This window comes from Leuresthes tenuis, unplaced genomic scaffold (genome assembly GCF_036924035.1).
Source record: "Leuresthes tenuis unplaced genomic scaffold, fLeuTen1.0.hap1 SCAF_7, whole genome shotgun sequence".
NCBI classification, from domain to species: domain Eukaryota; kingdom Metazoa; phylum Chordata; class Actinopteri; order Atheriniformes; family Atherinopsidae; genus Leuresthes; species Leuresthes tenuis.
Window position 1 is genome coordinate 37,361,889 of NW_027325361.1, and position 22,829 is coordinate 37,384,717.

Here is a 22,829-nt window from a genome sequence, read left to right on the forward strand (position 1 = left end):
TCACTTGGAACATTAGAATATCATCTACAAGGAGATTCTTGTCTTCCAGCCTCCGCAGTGGTCTCAGGCAACCAGCATTAGCCAGATACTCGTCTAGTAGCTTGGTTGCTGCTAGTATATCATCAAATGACTGACAATCTGCAAGCTTTCAATAGATAAAACAAACATGAAAAGCTGAACATGTTGCAATTTCTACTGTAGAAACAAAAAATTCATCGTATTCAGCAACTGAGAAAAAAAAGCATTTTCATTTTTTCACAGAGGTTTCTGTCTGCAACATCTTCCAAAACTGGCTTAGCAAATTCCGGACCATCAACAAGGCAAGAGAAATGAGTTGGGACAGAAAGCCTGCTGGGGGACTGCCATATACAAGGCTTACTGCAACTTATTAATTCAGTGTGTACATCTGGATATAGATAAAAATCAGATAAATGATTCTCTGAGTTCATCATGTCAGTGATTACAATTAATTAATCTGGACATTACAATCTCAAGCAAATACATACGACAACTGTCACGGGCCAAATTAATTTTGCCTTCCTCTCCCTTAAAACATTATAAACTGGGGCAAAGCTTCCATTAAGAGTCTTCTTGGATCCACAAGGTCTACAGCTTCTTCAGGTACTTCCATATCACCAGAAAACCTGACAGAAATAGTTTGACATGGATCATATGTTCCCCGTTTAAAACCTCTAATGGCTAACCCAGAACAGTGGTCCAGTTTATATTGAACTTGGATTTCTGCTGATGGTTTATTTTTCTTGCAAGTGCTTCCAAAATATCTCTTGCTGACACTGAACATTCAGTTGTACATTTGAAACAAACAAGAAATATATAATTCACACGGAAAGATTAGGTCAGTATGTTATGTTATGTTTATGTATTTAGCAGACACTTATCCAAAGTGACTTACAAATGAAGATATAACAAGCTATATAAAAGCTAATAAACTACATAGAAGGAACCCACTAGTCCGACTCTGTCAGAGGTGACAGAGTAGAGATAGGGTGCAGGCATAGAAGGAAGTGCAGAAATATAAACTGCAAAGATAGTGGGGGGAGGTAAGTACAAGGTAAGTGCTAGGATAGGAGATGCTCTCTGAAGAGCTGGGTCTTCAAGAGTTTCTTGAAGATAGACAGGGACGCCCCTGTTCTGGTAGCACTCGTTAGGTCATTCCACCATCGTGGGACGACACATGAAAAGAGTTTGGATTGTCTTAGGCGTGGTGTAGGAGCTGCTAGACGACAATCCTGGGACCAACGGAGGGACCCAGTTGGGACATAAACCTTTGCAAGAGCATCCAAGTAGATGGGAGCCGTTCCATTAAGCTCTTTGTAGCTAACATCAGGGACTTGAATTTGATGCGGGCGGCTAAGGGCAGCCAGTGGAGTTCAATGAATAGAGGGGTGACGTGTTCTTTTAGGCTGATCGAAGACCAGACGCGCCGCTGCATTCTGGATCATCTTCAGCAGTTTCACAGCACAGGTTGGGAGAGCGTTGCAGTAGTCAAGGCGGGAAATGACCATGGCCTGCACCAGGAGCTGGGTGGCATGTTGGGTTAGGTATGGTCTGATCTTTCTTATGTTTAGTAATGCAAAGCGGCATGAACGAGAAACCGAGGTAACATGATCTTTGAAGGTTAGTTGGTCATCAATCATGACACCCAAGTTTCTAGCAACCTTTGATGGAGCAAGAGAGGGATTCAGTTTGGATGCAGATGCTGTGGTGTATGGTTGGTTTGGCTGGGAAGACCAGCAGTTCAGTTTTTGGGAGGTTAAGTTAGAGGTGATGGGCTTTCATCCATGTTGATGTGTCAGACAGACAGTCTGAGATTCGTGCTGAGACCGTGTGGTCATCAGGTGGGAATGACAGATAGAGCTGGGTATCATCAGCATAACATTGGTATGAGAAGCCATGTGATCGGATGGTCTGTCCCAGTGAGTTGGATTATATGGCAAAGAGAAGAGGTCCCAGTACCTAACCTTGGGGGACCCCTGTGGCGAGGTGGTGCGCTGCAGAAGTGTGACCAAGCCAGGATACTTTGAATGACCGACCAATGAGGTACGATTCAAACCAGGAGTGTGCTCTCCCTGTGATGCCCATGCTAGAGAGTATCGACAAAAGGATACTGTGGTTGACAGTGTCAAATGCAGCTGATAAGTCGAGCAGGATAAGTACAGAGGACTTAGCTGTCGCTCTGGCTTCTTTTAAGGCTTCTGTCACAGCTAACAGAGCCGTTTCAGTGGAGTGTCCACTTTTAAACCCAGATTGGTTTGGATCAAGGAGGTTGTTATGTGAGAGGTAATCGGTGACCTGCTTAAAGACGCCCTTTCAATGGTTTTAGACAGAAACGGGAGGAGAGAGACCGGCCGATAATTCTCCACATGAGTTGGAGGGAGGGAAGGTTTCTTGAGCAGCGGTGTAACCTGAGCTTGCTTGAATGTGGTAGGAAATGTGCCCGATGTCAGTGAAGCATTAATCACATGCATGACTGCTGCAGTTACAGTAGGAGCAATGGACTGGAAAAGAATAGAGGGAACGGGGTCCAGCGGGCATGTAGTAGGACGGCTACATGTGAGAAGTTTAGACACACTGCTCTGAGCGAGAGGGGTGAATGAGGAAAATGTTGCAGTAGGACTTCTGCATGCAGATTTTGTGGTACAAGGTTCGGTAAACTGTTTGCTTATAGCTGCCACTTTGTCAGTAAAATATGAGGCAAAGGAGTCTGCTGTTAGATTGGCAGCAGGTGGCGGAGGATTAAGTAGAGTTTTGAAGGTGGAACAAAGTTTCCGGGTGTCAGTAGTACTATGAATCTTGTTGATGTAGAAAGACTTTTTTGCATCAGTAACACTGGATGCGAATGATGACAGTAGCGCCTGGAGTTTAGCTAGATCTGCAGGATCTTTTGACTTGTGCCATTTTCTTTCGGCAGCTCTGAGATTGGTGCGCAACGCTTGGAGAGTATCATTAAGCCAGGGGTGAGACTGGGAGGATCGGGAGGGTTTGGTGGATAGAGGACACAGACTATCCAGAGATAAGCTCAGTGTAGAGCAAAGGGACTCCGTGGCATCATTAACCTGAAGGGAGGAGAATGTGCTGGAGGTTGGAAGAGCGGAGGCAACAACAGAGGAGAAGCGGGTGGGCGACAGGTTGCGGAGATTGCGGCGGAAGGACACCATAGGGGTAGAAGCAGATGGTCTTATCGGGAGACTCACTCTGAACTGAATGAAATAGTAGTCAGAGAAATGCAGAGGTGTGTCAGATAGGGCCTCTGTGAACAGTTTCTTGAGAAAACGAGATCTAGCACTTTGCCAGCTTTAAGGGTCGGAGGACTGCTGAGCAGTTGTAGCTCAAACGAGTGCATTACTGTCAGAAAATCAGAAGAGTTAGGACTGTCAAGGTGGATACTCATGTCACCAAGGACCCTTATGGGACAGTCATGCTCATTTAGAAAGTCACCGAATTGTCCTGGTGGGCGATATACGACAATCATATAGGTTTTGACCGGTGCAGTTACCAAGATGGCGTGGTATTCAAAGGTATTGTATTTAGCTTCAGGTAGCAGTTGGGTGTATTTCCATTTGTTGGAAATGAGCATGCCCGTTCCTCCACCTCTCCCAGATGTATGAGAGGTATGGGAGAATGAGTGGTTGGTTGGAAGTGCAGCTGGGGTAGCTGTGTTTTCAGGCTTAATCCAGGTTTCAGTGAGAACCAGGATGTCAAGAGACAGGTGGTTGGCATAAGCCATAATGAAATCTGATTTGTTTACTGCTGATTGGCAATTCCACAACCCCACAGACAAGGGTGTGTCATAGAGTGAAATGGGCTTTAGAGAGCGGAGGTTGTTAAGGTTGCAGTGGCGTTTGGTTGTGTGAAACGTTCTGTGCGAGCCGGAGACAACAGGAATGGGATTGAGACACATTTAAAAGCAGTTGGTGAGGCCAGAGCGACATGGATGACGCAAGTAGAACAGGTTTGCCTTGTTCAGTGGCCTTGCTCGGTGGACACGTGTAGGTAGACACGCTAGTCTTCACCCAAGAATGTCTTAACAACGCTTCAGGCGCCACCCCTTACTTTATGTTGTGCGCACAATTGGACACAGCCGTTCATGTGTTCGTTAATTGCACTAGGCTGAGACCGCCCACCGAGAGTTAACCAACAAGTGTTTTCAGAGAGGGGAGTGACCATCTCTTCACAGCCCCTAAATACTCTGATTGCTTTTCAATGGCCCAACCGAGGCTACTAGGCAACAGGTTTCACCCACGGATGGGTTTTGATCACTTTCTCAACAACAATAGATACTGATTTTGGCAAAGAAGCTTAGAAAAACTTACACTAGCAGACACACAGTTCTTTCCGTGCAGTTCCAAAATCTTCAGTGTGCTGTAGTGCGTTTTTTAAAGCTCTAACCTTAGTGAGAGGACCGCCCACCGAGAGTTAACCAACAAGTGTTTTCAGAGAGGAGAGTGACCGCCCGTTCACAGCTCCTGAATACTCTGATTGCTTTTCAGTGGCCCAACCGAGGCTACTAGGCAACAGGTTTCACCCACGGATGGGTTTTGATCACTTTCTCAACAACAATAGATACTGATTTTGGCAAAGAAGCTTAGAAAAACTTACACTAGCAGACACACAGTTCTTTCCGTCCAGTTCCGATGGCTTGCTAGAATAGCCTGATTCAATTCCTCATCATCAGAGAACAGTGCAGCCATTACTGAAAGATAGCTTTCATAGTTGACCGACTGCTAATATGTTAAGGTGGTGGTTAAATGACTAGCAAGAGTGCTACTCTGGTAGGAATAGGTCAATATTTTGGCAAGGCAAGAACAGAGATAGGTCAGATGGATCAAGTGAAGATGTTTCTTCAAAAGATGAGGTAGAAGACTGACTGATGGAGAGGTAGCTTTCCAGTAAGCATACTGGCAGCTGGTTAGAGGTGTGGCCTGCTGCTGCTGCTGCAGGGGCTTGAGAGAATAATTCTTCACAACTGAGAGATGAGGCAAGAGGTTGAACTGAAGTAGTACACTTTGGTGCTCAGGAAGCCAAATGAACAGGTGACATGATCTGAAGAAGCATAGAAGGGTCTACCTTGAGATGATGAACACAACTGCCTTGTTGAAACAAGGCTTTCCTCACAAACATTATCTTCACTGCTGTAAACTTGGTAAGGGATGACAAAAAATGTCCTTTTTATAAACCAAACAGTATCTTAAAACTGAATACTTCAAATGGACAACCCTGTAGAGAACCAGATTTACCTTTATTATTAGATCCCAGTCCAGTTACAGTTAAAAAAAACACACTGACTCTCTACTAGAAGTCACGAAATTGTTGAAGTAGTGGTGGCTGACATCACTTATGCATGTTTCTGCACCAGCTATGGGCAACCACAATGTCCAGCAGGTTATTTCAAATGTAATATGACCAAAATTTGCTTTGAAGGTCTGATGTCTCAAGATTTGATTTATATACTATGTATGGTGTCCAGCCCAGCCACATGTCATCAGAAACCCTAGACTGGAAATTTTTTAAAAGGTTTAAAATAAACAGTAGTTTGAGATGAAAAAAATCTGTTTTATAAAGTAAATTTGAAAAAAAAAATACTGACAATCTCTTTTCCATTCCCTCTATGGAGACTAAGCAGAAGATCTACAGTCAGTAAAATAAATCAGGTGGAATGTACTGTGACAGATGTCACAGAATCACATGTACTGATATAAATGACTGGATTAATAATGTAGGTATGACAATTTGAGTCAATACACCAATTGTTGGACATCTGTAGATATAAAATCATAACATGAAAGACAAGTGCACACCTGACATCAGCAGACAGCTTTTCTCTAAAGGCATCCCTTATTTGTTCAGTCCTCTGGTCCCAGGATATCTGAAATTCAAATCCATTTATGATGTGTCCTGGTTCATGTATTTGTTGCTTTATGCAATGTTTTATAACAACACGGTGCCTAGGAAGGAGGATGATGTCCTTGTTGAACAAATCATGATAATGCATTTTGGCCCTAAAAACAGAACACACATTAAAGATTGATATTTGATATTAATAATATACTGTATGTATAATATAATAAATTAATAATTTTAGAAGTCTGCCATCACAATACTTTTAAAAAGTCATCATGAAAGTCTTTATAAACTATGTTAAAGTCTAGGCACTGTCACTACTACTGAGGGTTGCTGTCACATGATCTGAGCAAATGGTCATGGCTTGTGGTCTACAGTCTGTGTTGAACTTACAGTCAGCTAAAGGAATATTTTGATATAGACCGATGGAACCTTCTTCCACAGAGCGCTCAACATCTTACCTACTAGAACTGGCAGAAACCTTTCTTTAATAAAACACATACTAAAAGATACTGCCCTTTAGGATGTGTTCCACTTTCAGACACGACACCGTAAAAAGTAAAGGGCTATGAAAACGCAAAAATTCTAGGTAACTGGCTGCAATAGATTTTTGCGGTGGTTTAAACTCTCAAGTTTTGAAGAAAACTACATAAATTTAAGACAACAAATTATCTTTTGTTGAGATAACTTATAAATGAACTTAATAATACTTAAAATTCAGCAGTCTCAACTAATTATTTTTGTTTCAGATAAGTTACCTTTCAAATGCATCAAAACAAAAATTCAAATCCCTTTTCAAAACTCATAATCACGAATCCAAAAGCAAACCCTCAAAATGAAGAAAGAGTTTTATGCCCACTGACAACATGTTTTTAAATGTTTTATCTTAGGCTATAGACATCAAACGGGCTTTTTTTTTTTAAATATCGGCGCTAAAGCATCAAATGTGCGGCTAACTTGGCAAACGAGGACTTAGTCCACTGATGTCTAATGGTGATTAATGATTAAGATTCCATTAATTATCTAATCTTAGCTTTTTCTTGTTCGGGAGGTCCTGCTGCCACAGTCTCATATCTTAGAGACTGGTGCAAACCTCTGGTCTGCCCTTGTGTCCCGCCTGTCCCGCTGAGGTCTGAAGAGTTGTTTCGTGTCATTTTCCACCGCACTGTGAGTTACGTTAGGGTCTGATGGGTCTGATGGGTCTGTTCTGTGTTGCTCAAGAGAGGAAGACAAGGATGTGATGACCTCGGGGATGATCAAATATTTGTAATATAATTTATAATATATTATAACACTCCAATTATCTCGAAACACTCCTGTCTCATTTCCTCTGTCCATGCTGAGCAGGATGTGAATGTGACCCCATTTGTGCTTCACAGCCAATCACTGTACAAGAAATTACCTGCCTTCCATTTCCACTATACTTTTACTCACACATAGGTACATTCTTTTCTAGCATACATGCATTCTAAAATATATGTGTATGAGAGTAAGAATGTATGTATGTGAGAGTGTGAGAATGAATTATGGCTTGTACATATTGTGTACAGTGGAACTATAGTTGAGGTAGAGTTTGCAGTACGACTGTTGTAACACGCTGGAGAGTTCGGAGTAAAGCACGGTTGAAACATCTTATACGAGTGTCCATCATCATTGATAGTACTGTATTTGCCCAGCCATGGCATTAATTCAACAGTACAGCATCTCATATTTTCTCCCTACTCCCATGTATGTATGCTGATTCGTCTCTCTGAAAAAAACAGGCAACCAGTTTCACAACAAGGGGGTGCCATTGGTGAATAAAACTAAGGTGAATGATGAAGGCAATCTGATGACTGGTTTATTAGTGGCAGCTTGAACCACCAGGCTGCACATGCCACCTGGCACTGTAAACCAGTTGGTTAGTTAGTCCAACACTTTTGGTTTGATGTTACAGACTACTTTTCTTAAATATTAGTATAATACCACATCCCTTTATCTGCAGAACTCTGTATCCTTGGTGACTTATCAACAATACAATTCCAAAACAGCACAACAACTAGTCTTTCACAGCTCTGTCACCAAGAAGGCAATCTTCTTAAACCGGAAAACTAAAATCCTTCTCAACATCACCCAGTGGAAAATGTCTACCTCACTGCCTGATTTCCAATACACATTTATGTTGTAAAATGTTTCTCTACATTTATTTACAATTTTTTTTCATTAAATCTTATTGTTAGAGCCATAAATAAGGGTTGTATATATTTGATTTTGTACAAACATTTTGTCTTTAAATTTAGTTATGAACAGTAACTGAGGTAAACATCGGTTTAAGTTTTGTATGTAAATATTTTGATATTCAGACTTTTATTTTGAAAGCGTTACTTCCTGTAAATCTGCTTATTATTAAAAGAACTCAGACACGAATGAAGGATCTCAGAAGCACGGATCAAAACAGTTTTTTGACCGCACTTGCCATGTTTACTGAAAATAATGTAAGAAATTGTTAGAAAGAGAATTGTTTATTTTGATTTTTTATCGTTGTTTTTTGGCTGTTTTTGATGGCATTTTTATAGCTAAAGCTTTTTGTTATAATCACAGTTTTGCACTCGTCCTTTACTTTTCCAAGAGTGCTTCAAGAATGACACCGATATTGGATTTGCTGCCATAACACTTATCATCCTTTAGTATCTGCATCAAGTCTTTCACATTTTATGGCTGATACTGAAAAAGGTTTTTAGGGCCCGAGCAGTGAACTGCGAAGGCCATTTTTGCCCGTTTCCACACCTCGCATTTGATCGAGCTCCTCCTACACATTTCTTGTTACAGGCTTTAAACTTGGCCAGGTTACTCTTAAGCGATGGGGGATAAAGAATCTTGCAAAGCTTTCTCAAACCTTAACCCTCCAAGCGCCATGGTCGACTTAAGTCGACAAGATGGCGTCCTGAATAAAATGGCCCATTGTGGCAAAAATAACGTCATATTTTGTTCCTACTCCTACGTCATCCCTCTACATAAAATTTTCGCGCTACAGCAAGTGAGTTCTTCACCGAGCGAGTGCACCATTGAACTACAGCAGCAGAGCGATATAGTCAGCATTAGTGAGTATTTCCTACAAATAATCGCACAATGTCCACTAAAACGTTTACCTGCAAGAAGCGCCGGGTCTTTTATTCACTAATCCTGATTCTGAAGGGGAAAATCTACCTTCAGAAGATGACGGTCCGCTGTCCGCTAGTCCCGGCTCTAGTGGCGACACGTCTGCGTTCCCGCCCCGCGTCCCTGCCTCACCAGCAGTCAGACAAAGTGTTTCCCTACACCAAACACCAACTTCAGATCCTTTGCCCAGCAATGTAGGTGGTGAGGAAAATGTTTCACAGAGTTGAAGTTTGCATCGAGGAGTTAGCAGGGATGGTAGTACTGGAGGGAACGAGGCTGGGAGTAATGTGGGTGTTCTGTCTTTTTATCGAGCTCGCCAAGTGAACGCTGTGCTTTCTGACACGGTGCCTTCACAAAGTGTCCGCGATCACGCAGCCAGTAGCTTGACAAATCTGATGGACATGTCAGACGTGATCAAAGTGCCATTGGGAGAGCTGTGGGAAAATGTAAGTTCATGCAGCCGCAGCCATGCTGTGTCTGTTCACTGACCGGAGACATTGGTGGAGACATGACAGGAGCCCAAGGTGGCACAAGTGGTGCATTTAGAGGCAAAAGGGCTGTCACACAGCGCAGAGCCAAGTCAGCCAACATGCGTCTCACTAAGCCAGGTTATGGACATGCAGGCTTTGAGTATTTGACTGATGAGGTGGGGTACCAAAATTGGATAAAGCTATTGGATCATTTTTCGGTCATCTATTAGAAATAATTTACAGTGTTGGTTTACCTTTTGCTATTTCCCTGAACATTTTACATTGTCTAGCACATTGAATATAGAATATTGAATATAGCACAGAGATTAAGAGGGGCATATTTGGGGAAAAAGGCTGCATTTCATCATTGAAAAATGAAAATTACATAAAAATTCTATAATCCAAGATGGCCGCCACCCCATGACGTCATGATATGCAAATTAGGTGTGTTGCTTCCTACATAAACTTTGGATCATCCTTAACATTTCTCTAATTTACAGAAAGTCTCTATCTCTTATCAGTTTTAAGATATAGCCTTTTGAAATTTATTTGTCAAAATCAAGGATTTTAGAAAAAAACTTAAGCCTAAAAGGGTGTCGCTGTGGCGAAACCTCAAATTTCGATGACTGGCCATTGCTCGCCATGAAAAAACAAAGAAGCTTATAACTCCCACATACATTATCCAATCTACCCCAAACTTTATAGGTTGCCCTTGGGCTCCAACCAGAACGCATACATATGACCAAATTTACACATGCTTATAGCGCCACCTGATGGTGACCAAATAAGTCACTTATAACTTTTCCATACATTGTCCAATCTTCACCAAACTTCATAGGCTGCACTTGGGCTCCACCCAGAATGCATACATATGTCCAAACTTACATATACTTATAGCGCCACCTGCTGGTGGCCATAAACGTCACTTTTTACGCCCGACGGTACTACACCTGACTGGGATTCTCACATCCTGCTCTACACTTGATGTTAGGGTTTGTGGATTTTGGACTTTGATTTTGTTTTTCATGCCTCAATTTTACTGTTTTATTTCAGTTGAAGTTTTTTTTGTCTGTCACTGGTTGTTATTTGAATTTATGCTGTCTGTATTTTTTTGGTATTGATTTGTCTTTTTGTTCATAGATCCCTTCTGGGTTGTTCTCTGTTGTTGGTCTTAGTTGGCATTTTGCTTATGCTTGTTTTGTTTGTGTTCCTAAGGTCTTGGTTTGTTATCAGGATTTCTTCAGTTTAGTCAAGTCTTTAGACGCTGGTTTTTAGTTACACTTATATTTTGTCTTCAGTACTTTTACTTCAGATCAGTTGGTCTTGTCTCGTCAGTTCCCTCCTGCCTAGTCATTAGCTCCAGTCATTCACCTGTGTTTATTATTCAGCTACAATCGTTCCACAATCAGTTCCCCACAGTATTTCAGCTCCCTGGTTTCTCTTAGTCTTTGTCAGATCCTCACAGTTACAACTCTGTGGTTTTGCTTCCCAGTTTTTTCCTGCTCTCGACGTAATCATGTTTTTGTCAGTTCATTGGTTTAGCTTCTCTCAGTTTAGTTTTCTTTTATGGTAAATAGTGTAGTTTGAAATAAATCAGTTTGTGTCTTTTCAACCTCTGTCAGCTCCAATGTCTGCATTTGGGTCCTCACAACATTACTCTCCACGAAGTGTAACATTAACGCTGTCAAATAATTCTACGTATAATGTTTTAACTACTACATATATTTGTTGTATACACATTCTCACAATTTTTTCCTTAATTTATGATAACCAATTTGCATTGTCTTCATCTTTCGACTACTAATAAGATTATGTATGTGTGGATATGATTTTGTTCTTTCACATTGACGTCCTCCTCATCGTGGCTAACACTGCCGTTGTCATTATCATTATTTATTATTATTAACATATATATAAATAATAGTAGGAGTAACTTATAGTGACTTTGTTAATAATAATAAATAATGATAATATATAAATATATATATATATATATATATATATATATATATATATGTATATATTATAAAACTAGTCTAATATATAAAAAAGGATTTTATTTGATTACTATTTGATTACTGTTTATTCTTTCCACTGTGCTAGAACTGAGCCATTCTTTGTTACTCTGGGGTTCCCCATAGGTTGACCTTTGGGGGGGGGGGCTTGGTCACGATGTCTTCCATGAAGATGTCTCCAAACTCTGATAATCAGGCCCTCTTAGGGTCTGTGAGCTGTTATGAAAGATAATTCTAGTGAATTACTGGTTGTCATGACCTGATTCCTACTCCAGCTGTGCCTTGCAATCACTCTCATGCTACTCATCCAGTCATCCAGGTCATGGTAATCATACAAGCTTGCATAAGGGCAACTGGAATTCTTCTTGGATCTTGAAGACGTTTCACCTCTCATACAAAAGGCTTCTTCAGTTCAACACGTTACAGTCACATGTGTCACTGAACCTCGTAACCAATGTGCATGTTATTTAAGCCATTCTCACCTATTAATGGTCTACCTGTCTGACAGAGTGCATTTTGGTCACAGGATCCAAGGTGTGCAGCGGCTCCTCTGTCCTGTCAGGATGTCGTAGAGGGGGTGTTTATTGTTGTCTATCATAACATACAACTTCTTCCTCATCTGCTACTCCACTACAGTTCTGAGATGGCACAGCCTCCTGGCTAGCACAGAACTGGCCTTGTTCACCAGTGTGTCAAGGCAACTATAGTTTTTGCCCATAGTGCCACTCCCCCAACAGACAACAGCATAGAACAGTGCATCCTGCATAGGTGGGGTGGAGGAATCAGCCGCAGAGGTGAAGGTGAATCTTGGCAGAGGGGGCAGTGTAGAGGAAGCAGCCACAGAAGTGGAGCAACAAATGAGTTTCCTCAGAAAAATTTATATAAAAATCATATAGATAGATAGAAAAAATATATGTTTATCAGCTTCAGCCCTAATCAGAACTATAAAGTTTGTCATTTTTACAAATGATACAAAGGCTTAGGTTAAAAGGTAGGTAATCACCCTATGAGATGGCTAAATTAAACTATGTACAAAAAATGTGGCATGGGCCGAGGGTCCTATGTGTGCAATGTACATGTAACTTTTAAACTGAGAAGGTGTGATGAGAAGTGAGGTTGCAATTTTTACCTTGATCCAAACCATTTACTTTTGGAAACTCTCATGTCATTAGCAGTAACACGGGCAGAAATATTGATTATTAAAAATTCTAAAGTGTTTAAAAAGACCCAATTGGGCCCTGGGGTCCCTGGAGGGTTAAAGTTGATTGGTATCTGGCATGGTGGTTTCAAACTAGGAGTACATGTTGAAAGATCTTTATTAAGATATTTATTTCTATTTATACATCGGCATCCATTGATTGTGCAAACAGGAAAATACAGGTAATATTTTTCCAGACTTAACATGCATGAAGTCAGGTTAGTGTTCAGTCAAGTTGGTACTTGTGTGATTGATGAAAGGTCTGGAAACAGTCATTCAATCCAGAATCCAAAGAATAGGGATAACATAAAGGTTTATTGTTTTTATTATGAAGAGAAAAGAGAACTGCAGAGATTGGAGCTCCTTATAGTACTTTTATGACCTGCTTGATTGGGTGCTGCATGGTCCTGATTTGTCATTTGACTGGCAGGTGAACTTACAAGAACAGCTCTTTATTACATCCATTTGTTAAGTTTTATCTGACCTGTGTCTCTGTTTTTCCTGATGAAAATGAGAGGATGATTGTTCCTGGAATTACAATAAGGCACAGCACCTCTAACAGAAATATAGGACTCTTGTGCACAGGGTTAGGGTTAGTGGCATACAACTACACAGATACCACACTCCAGGACACCCTCAGATGTTCTTTGTCCACATCCTGACTGGTCAGAGCATGAGGACCTACTCAATATCATGTGGGCGGTCATAACATGGTTGATTGCTGTTTATCAAGACATCACATTTTACTTGCCTGATCTTGCCTTAGTTGACTCGGGCACCCCTTTTGAATTACTTGGATGTGTTATGACTTTAATCTATTTTTAATCTATTTTTTCAAAAAGGTGATTATTTGTTTTCTCTTCTCAGGACTTCTCCCTTCAGATGGAATACTGGTACAAAGGAGCGAATGCTGATCAAGGTGACAGACAGAGAGCCCAGCTTTTTGGCTCATCAGGGAAATGGTTACTCTCCTTGTGATCCCCCAACTTCTGGTGCTCCCTCTGGAGGGGGAACCACCTCACGAACACGCCATTCCTCTGGAGGAAACCCACCACCAGAATCTGACGGTTCCCCAGTTCTCTATGCTGACCGCCGCCAGTCTCCATTTCTAAAGCGGGCTGAGCTGGGCTGTGCAGGTACCCACCGCCGCCCCTCAGCTGATTCCCAGCCTCCCTCGCCCCGTTATGCCTTTGAACCCCCATTGTACGAGGAGCCACCTTCAGAGTATCAACCCCCTCCAATTTACGAAGAGCCTCCCACTGACATGCACCTCTCTGACTCATGTTCCTTTTATGGCTCTAGCAAGTCACCTGCTCGTAAGTCTTCTGCCCCCCTTTACCACTCTCCCAAGCAGAGCCAGTCACCCTATGGCCAGCTGGTTCTGACCAGGCAGAAATGTCCAGAAAAGACACAGAGTCTGGAGTACAGTCCTGTGGGGAAGGAGTATGTTAAGCAACTGGTGTATGTGGAGCAGTCATCTTCCAGCCCCCGTTTCAAGACAGCTGACCGTCTGCTGCATTATGGCACCACAGGGGGCTATGGTGGTTCATATGGGGGGTCCTATACTCTGCAGCATAGTCAGTCTCTGATTAGAGACCCTCGCTTACTACTGCAATACAGTGGGGAGGGTGGAGAAGGAGGTCAGAGGTTGCTTTATGAAGACTCAATATCCTGGACGTCTACCCAGACCCACTCACTCTCCTCCTCCTCCTCCACAGCGGGCCTTGGGGTTTTCTCTCCCAGTGGTAACCGCAAACGCAAGAGCCGCAAACCGTCCCTGCCCCAGGAGTTGGGACGCTTTGGGGAAGGGGAGCTCACAGGCACAACATCAGAAGCAATGCTGGCCCAGGCCAAACTAGTATGGGAGGCCCAGCAAGTGATGAAACAGAGGAGCAGCTGGGACTCTGGACAAGGAGGGGGGATGGCCCAGGGTGGTGGTTTCAAAGATGGCTACGAAAGTGACGGGGCAATGCCTCTGCCATTACCAGGACCAGTGGTGAGAGCATTCAGTGAGGATGAAGCACTGGCACAGAGCGATGGCCACCACTGGAAACGCAGCACCTTTGATCGGCTGGGCTTCCCTCAGGCCCTGTTGGAGAAAAGCCTCTCTGTTCAGAACAACCTGGCCTCCCCTGAACCTTACCTCCACCCCTCACAGGTACTGCTGTGTCTGTGTACATCCACCATTAGCAGGATCAGATATTTCCACTTTAGATGTTGCTTTTGAATTTTTTTTGTATTGATGGGCTGTTGTTTCAGTTGCACTTTACATTACAGTATAGTAATAAGATGGTAATAGTGTGGTGACAAGATGGAAATACAGAGGTGATAGCTAGGTAATACCATGTCACTACTAAAGTAATAAGCAAGTAATAGCCATGTAAAAACAATGGGAACATTAAAGAAATAACGGACCAGGCGTTCCAGGGTAATAAGGGGCTGAAACCAAGAGCAGTAATAGGAAAACAAATTTACAGATGTCAAGAAGGTAAAACTATCTGGTAATAGTATGGTAACATTTTAGAATTATGGTAACCTGCTAAAAATTAAGTGATTATGTGGGTTAATAATTTAACCCTCCAAGCGCCATGGTTGACTTAAGTCGACAAGATGGCGCCTTGAATAAAACGGCCCATTGTGGCAAAAATAACGTCATATTTTGTTCCTACTCTCCACCTCTGGTTGGCAGACATGTCACATTTCTCCTCTGATGCAAAAAATAATTCTATTTCAAATGTTTTTGCTACAACAAGTTGAATCAGTACGAGTTCTTCACCGAGCGAGTACACCATTGAGCCACAGCAGCAGAGCGATATAAGCAGCATTAGCGAGTACTTTTTTCAAATAATCGCACAATGTCCACTAAAAAGTTTACCTGCAAAGAAGCGCCGGGTCTTCTATTCGCTAATCCTGATTCTGAAGGGGAAAATGTACCTTCAGAAGATGACGGTCAGCTGTTAGCTAGTCCCGGCGCTAGTTCCCCCGCGTCCCTGCCTCACCAGCAGTCGGACAAAGTGTTTCCCTACACCAAACACCAACTTCAGATCCTTTGCCCAGCAATGTAGGTGGTGAGGAAAATGTTTCATGGGTCGAAGTTTCCATCGAGGAGTTAGCAGGGATGGTAGTACTGGAGGGAACGAGGCTGGGAGTAATGTGGGTGTTCTGTCTTTTTATCGAGCTCGCCAAGTGAATGCTGTGCTTTCTGACACGGTGCCTTCACAAAGTGAAGCGGCGCAGTTTATGCGCGTAGCCGCAGCCGTGCTGTGTCTGTTCACTGTTGGCGCACTTTGTGGAGACATGGCAGGAGCGCAAGGTGGCACAAGTGGTGCATTTAGAGGCAGACGCACTGTCACACAGCGCAGAGCCAAGTCAGCCAACATGCGTCTCACTAAGCCAGGTTATGAACATGCAGGCTTTGAGTATTTGACTGATGAGGTGGGGTACAAAAATTAGATAAGGCCATTTGATGAAACAGTTGGATATCAGGGGGACAGAGAACTATCCAATGCTGGTTCAACCCAAGATTTTTTGTCACTTTTTCTCAATGATGATTTCTGGAATTTATTGACTGTAGAAACAAATCGTTATGCCCATCAGTTTTTAGCCTCCCATGAAGTCAAGCCACATTCAAGATTTCACCAGTGGTCTGATGTAACTGTCAGTGAAATCAAAAACGCATCAGGACAAAACACACTACCAGTGGGTACAGATGAATAAATACACCTGTGTGTGTTGATGATTATAATTCATTCCTGGGGTGCATTGACACTGCAGATCAAAGAATGAAGACCTAACTCTTTCCCCACAGATCAAGAAAGTGGTATAACAGAATTTTCCATGCTATTCTTAGCAAAAATATGGTGAATGCTCACATAATTTACTGAAGCTGTATTCCGGTTCATCACAAGTCTCTGAAGGTCTTTGTGCAAGACGTGGTAACTGGTTTACTGGAAGGCTACTCCAGGAAAGAGAGTCATAAAGGGAGTAAGAAGTCATCGGGTGAAATGCCACAGAGACTCACAGAACATCACTTTCTGTATAAGGCTGATGACCACCCAGATTGTGTTGTATATGTTCTGATCGAACCCGGGCTAAAGGCCGCCGTCAGACAAAAATACAGGTGTAGGCAGTGTGGTGTGGGTCTTTGTGTGGTACCATGCAATGAGAGGTATCACACCATAAAAAAACTACAAACAGTGTCACCTGGGTGGATAGACATAGGCCTAGTTTGACCTTTGCAGGCAAACATGAGGTTATCGCTCATGTGCATTTTTTTGGCCATTTATTAGAAATAATTTACAGTGTTGGTTTAATCTTTGCTATTTCCCTGAACATTTTGCATTGTCTAGCGCATTGAATATAGAATATTGAACATAGCACAGAGAATAGTAGGGGCATATTTGGGGGAAAAGGCTGCATTTTCATCATTGGCCGCCACCACCATAATCATAATATGTCATAATATGCAAATTAGGTGTGTAAATTTGCTTCCTACATAAACTTCGGGTCATCCTTAACATTTCTCTAATTTACAGAAACTCTCTATCTCTTATCAGATTTAAGATATAGCCTTTTGAAATGTATTTGTCAAAATCAAGGATTTTCGAAAAAAAACCTCTGGCGCCTAAAGGGTTAACAATGAAATGGTAATATGATGACATAAATGTAGTACTAAGAAATTAATGATGAGGTAACTATGTTTCCATAGTTTTTGGGTTAGAATTAGCCTACCCTCAAGATAGCATGTAATACTATCGTGAAATTAAACAGAAACAGGTACTATATGGAAACTACTAAAAGTGTTTCCAGGTAATAATTATACCTTTTGATATCTGGTTTAATGTACTATAACCATGAAATGAAACAGAAACCACCACTTCATGACTTTGCAGCCTAGATGCATGGTTATTACATGGAAACTACTAAAAGTGTTTCCAGGTAACTAGTTGCTATAATAAACATTCAGTTTCTTCTGAGTTATTTTGAAACAAAAAATGTTTGACCAGAAGGGATGAAATTCACTACAATACTAATGGTAATAATGGTAATACTACAGTAACATTAGTAACAGTACTAACAGTAATACTAATAATAGTAATGGCAATTACCAGTTTTAACTTCTTCCATACCATATTTAATTTACATAAATTACATAACCCTATTCAATTCAATTTATTCAATTCAATTTTATTTATATTGCGCCAGATTACAACAATTGTCATCTCAAGGCACTTAAGTAATATAGTCCAATTCAAGCCAATTGGAATTCAATTCATTGTAATCATAATCCAATTAATTCATATAGAGCCAATTCAAAAATAATATCCTAGCTAAGGAAACCAACAGATTGCACCGAAACTTGTCTTCAGTCCAATCTCCCGTCCTGAGCCTGAGGGACTGTGGAAAGGAACGACTCCCTTTTAACAGGAAGAAACCTCTGGCAGAACCAGAACCAGGAAGAAACCTCTGGCAGAACCAGAACCAGGAAGAAACCTCTGGCAGAACCAGACTCAGGAAGGGTGGCCATCCGCCTCGACCAGCTGGGGTTTGAGAAGACAAAAAAGAGGGAAAAGGGGGGGGGGAAACACCATAACGCCATTCAAAGGATATCTGTTGGAACAGGGAAACATAGGTTAATAACCACAATAATGTCACATGTACATAATATCATTTTAGAAATTAAACAGGGGGAAAAAGAGAGCAAAGTGAGGAAAGGTGTGACAGATGAGGTTCCCCAGCAGTCTAAGCCTATAGCAGCTTAACTATGGGATGTTTCAGGATTACCTGAGCCATCCCTAACTATAAGCTTTATCGAAAAGGAAAGTTTTAAGCCTAATCTTAAAAGTGGAAAGGGTGTCTGCTTCCCGGACATTTACTGACAGCTTATTCCACAAGAGAGGGGCCTGATAACTGAAGGCTCTGCCTCCCATTCTACTTTTAGAAACTCTGGGAACAGCAAGTAAACCTGCAGTTTGGGAGTGAAGTGCTCTGTTAGGAAAATATCTTACAATGAGATCTTTAAGATATGATGGAGCTCGGTCATTAAGAACTTTATATGTGAGAAGAAGAATCTTAAATTCTATTCTGAATTTAACAGGGAGCCAATGAAGAGAAGCTAAAACTGGAGAAACATGATCTCCCCTGTTAGTTCTCATCAGAACTCTGACTGCAGCATTTTGGATCAGCTGGAGGCTTTTCAGAAAATATGTGGGACAGCCCAATAATAAAGAATTACAGTAGTCCAATCTTGAAGTAACAAATGCATGACCTAGTTTCTCTGCATCACCCTGAGACAGGATGTTCCTGATTTTAGCAATATTACGAAGGTGAAAGAGGGCAGTCCTAGAAACCAGTTTTATATGTGCGTCAAATGATAAATTCTGGTCAAAAATAACTCCAAGGTTCCTCACTGTAGAACTAGAAGCCAAGGAAATACCATCTAGAGTAACTATATAACTAGACAATTTCTCCCTGAAGCGCTCAGGTCCAAAGAGAACAACTTCAGTTTTGTCTGAATTTAAAAGCAGACAGTTCTGAGTCATCCAGGTCTTTATGTCTTTAAGACAGGCTTGTAGTCTGACCAACCTATTGGTTTCATCTGGTTTCATAGATAAGTACAGCTGAGTATCATCAGCATAACAATGGGACTTTATGCCATGCTGTCTGATAATGTTACCTAATGGAAGCATGTATAAAGTAAAAAGAATCGGTCCAAGCACAGAACCCTGAGGAACTCCATGACTTACTCCAACGTGTGAGGAAGATTCTTCATTTACAAGAACAAACTGGAATCTATCAGATAAATATGACTTAAACCAGCCTAATGCAGTTCCTTTAATCCCAATAACATGTTCAAGTCTCTGTAACAGAATGCTGTGATCGATCGTATCAAATGCAGCACTGAGATCCAACAGGACAAGCACAGAAACAAGTCCGCTATCAGAGGCTAAGAGGAGATCATTGGTAACTTTCACCAGTGCCGTTTCTGTGCTATGATGCACTCTGAATCCTGACTGAAACTCTTCAAACAGATTATTTCTATGTAAATGATCACAAAGTTGAACTGCAACTATTTTTTCAAGACCTTTAGACAAAAAAGGGAGATTGGATATAGGTCGATAATTAGCCAACACTTCTGCATCAAGAGTAGGTTTTTTAAGTAAAGGTTTAATTACAGCAACCTTAAAAGTCTGAGGTACATATCCTGTCAACAAAGACCGATTGATCAAATCCAATATGGAAGTGTCAATTAAGGGGAACACCTCCTTGAACAGTCTGGTTGGGATTGGGTCTAACATACAAGTTGATGGTTTAGAAGAGACTATTGCTGTTGTTAGCTCAGAAAGATCAACTGGGCAGAAGCCGTCTAAATACAAATCAGGTTCTAAAGATACTTCTAAAGCTGCTCTACTTGATGATACATCAGTGATAATAATGGGAAGGATTCCATTAATCTTCTCTCTGATAGAAACAATTTTATTGATAAAGAATCTCATGAAATCATCACTGCTGAGAGTTAAAGGAATACATGGCTCAACAGAGCTCGGACTCTTTGTCAGCCTGGCAACAGTGCTGAAAAGAAACCTGGGATTGTTCTTATTCTCTTCTATCAATAATGAATAATAAGCAGTTCTAGCTTTACGAAGTGCTTTCTTATACGTTATTAAACTATCTTTCCAGACTAATTGAGACTCTTCTAAATTAGAGGAACGCCACTCTCTCTCCAGCTTTCTTGCAGTCTGCTTTAACGCACGCAGCTGTGAATTATACCAAGGAGCCAACCTCTTCTGACTGATTACCTTCCTTTTCAGAGGGGCAACATTGTCCAGTGTTGTACGCATTGAAGCTGTAGTGCTGTCAACAAGAGAGTCAAGTTCTACTGGAGTAAAATTTAGGTAGCCGTCCTCTGTCATATCTGTACATGGCAGTGAAGAAAAGGATGATGAAATCAACTCTTTAAATCTGGTTACAGCATTCTCTGATAGACACCTTCTATATGTAGAATTCTTCTCAGAAACCGTGTAGTCAAGTAATATAAACTCAAAAGTTATTAAATAATGATCAGACAAGACAGGGTTATGAGGGAACACTGTTAACTGTTCACTCTCAATGCCATAAGTCAGCACAAGGTCAAGGGTATGATTAAGGCAGTGAGTAGGTCTGTGAACACTTTGAGAAAATCCAATAGAGTCTAATATAGAATTAAAGTTAATATTTAGGCTGTCATTTTCAACATCTACATGAATATTAAAGTCACCCACTACAATGACTTTATCTGTACTCAGCACTAACTGGGATAAAAACTCTGAGAATTCAGACAGAAACTCAGAATAAGGGCCAGGTGGACGATACACAACAACAAACACAAGAGGTTTTTGTGATTTCCACTTTGGGTGGGAAAAACTGAGAATCAGAGATTCAAAAGAGCTAAAACTAATCTTGGGTCTAGGACTGATTAGTAACCCTGATCTGAAGATAGCTGCCACTCCTCCTCCTCTGCCTGTGGTTGGAGGAACGTGAACATTCAAATAGTCAGAGGGAGTTGATTCGTTAATGCTGTTATGTGTGGCCAGGTGATGGCACACCTGGGGTGTCTTGGTGTGCTGCTGTCTCCCTGCCCTCTCCTTCCTCTTTGTCGTCCTCCACAGGCCAGTGGCCAATTGGTAATCAGGTCGAGGATAAAGAGGGAGAGGAGGAAGGCCGGTCTCTCGCTCTGGAGGCAGCAGCTACATGGATGGTTTGCTTTCTTTTGATTTAATTGTTAACCCTTATTTTCTTTCTTCTTATTATTCACCTGTCTTAGAGGACAGAGTGTTTGTTTTTCCTATTTTAGTTTGTTATGTTAGTTTGAGTTGGAGACTGCCGGTAGTCCTGTTTTGTCATTTTTGTTTCAGGTTATATTTTTTTTCAGTAAGTGGGGAAAACGCAGGGTGCAACGGCCCACTGCGTGGCTGGCCCTGTGTTTCTCCCTTTTGTTCTTTTGGCCGGGGTCTCCATCTCTTTTTGGTTCATAACATTATGGGTTAACCATTAACTTTTCTTTCCCCTTTTCCTTTTCAGTGTCAACTTTTAATAAATATTGTCCCTTTTTGCAAACATTGTGTGGCGTCCTAATATGTTACGGTCTCATTGAGCCTATGAATTATTTCTATTTTGTGAGGCCGTAACAAATGCTAACATGATCCTCCTGCTGCAGCCAGGTTTCTGTAAGACAAAATATATCAATATGATGATCACAGATCAAATCATTCACTAACAGAGACTTCGAAAGGAGAGATCTAATATTCAGCAAACCACATTTAATAGTTTGATGTTTTTGTTCAGTTAAAGTTTTTGTTTTAAATTTGGTTTGCACAAGAGGATTTGCTCCTTTTGTGTTTTTTGATTGAGGGGGGGGGGGGCAGCATCAGGTGGGAAGCCGCAGAGAAGTGTGTAAGACTACAACTCTGCATCCTGGTCTCAACCCTGGGTTGTCATGTTTTTGGATAACTAATAAATTTGTCCATATTTCTAGAAATGAGAGCCGCTCCTTCCAAAGTGGGATGGATGCCGTCTCTTCTCATCAGACCAGGTTTTCTCCAGAAAGATTGCCAATTATCTATGTAGCCCACGTTGTTTGCTGGACACCATCTAGACAACCAGCGATTGAATGAGGACATGCGGCTAAACATGTCATCACTGGTCAGATTTGGCAGGGGTCCAGAGAAAACTACGGTGTCCGACATTGTTTTGGCAAAATTACACACGATGCAACATTAATTTTAGTGACCTCCGATTGGCGTAACCGGGTGTCATTACCGCCGACGTGAATAACTATTTTACCGTATTTACGTTTATCCTTAGCCAGCAGTTTTAAATAGGATTCTATGTTGCCCGCTCTGGCCCCTGGAATGCATTTGACTATGGTCGCTGGTGTCGCTAATGCCACGTTTCTGACTATAGAGCTGCTAGTTACCAGGGTTTTGTCCTCAGCGGGTAAATGGTAAATGGACTTGTACTTGTATAGCGCTTTTCTAGTCTAACTGACCACTCAAAGCGCTTCACTACATGCCGCATTCACCCCACTCACACACATTCATACAGCAACGTCTTAAGATTCATAACTACGTGCTTTTCTAATCATTCATACACACATTCATACCCCCA

General features: G+C 41.6%; 1 protein-coding gene across 1 annotated transcript in view; it reads left to right on the plus strand.

Moving 5' to 3' along the window:
- Positions 1-22,829, plus strand: part of arhgap39 (Rho GTPase activating protein 39) — a 140,882-nt gene that overhangs the window by 61,539 nt on the left and 56,514 nt on the right. The window contains exon 3 of the mRNA XM_072390269.1: positions 13,551-14,841. Within this exon, the coding sequence (XP_072246370.1) occupies positions 13,551-14,841 (1,291 nt within the window). The remainder of the gene's footprint in view (positions 1-13,550; positions 14,842-22,829) is intronic.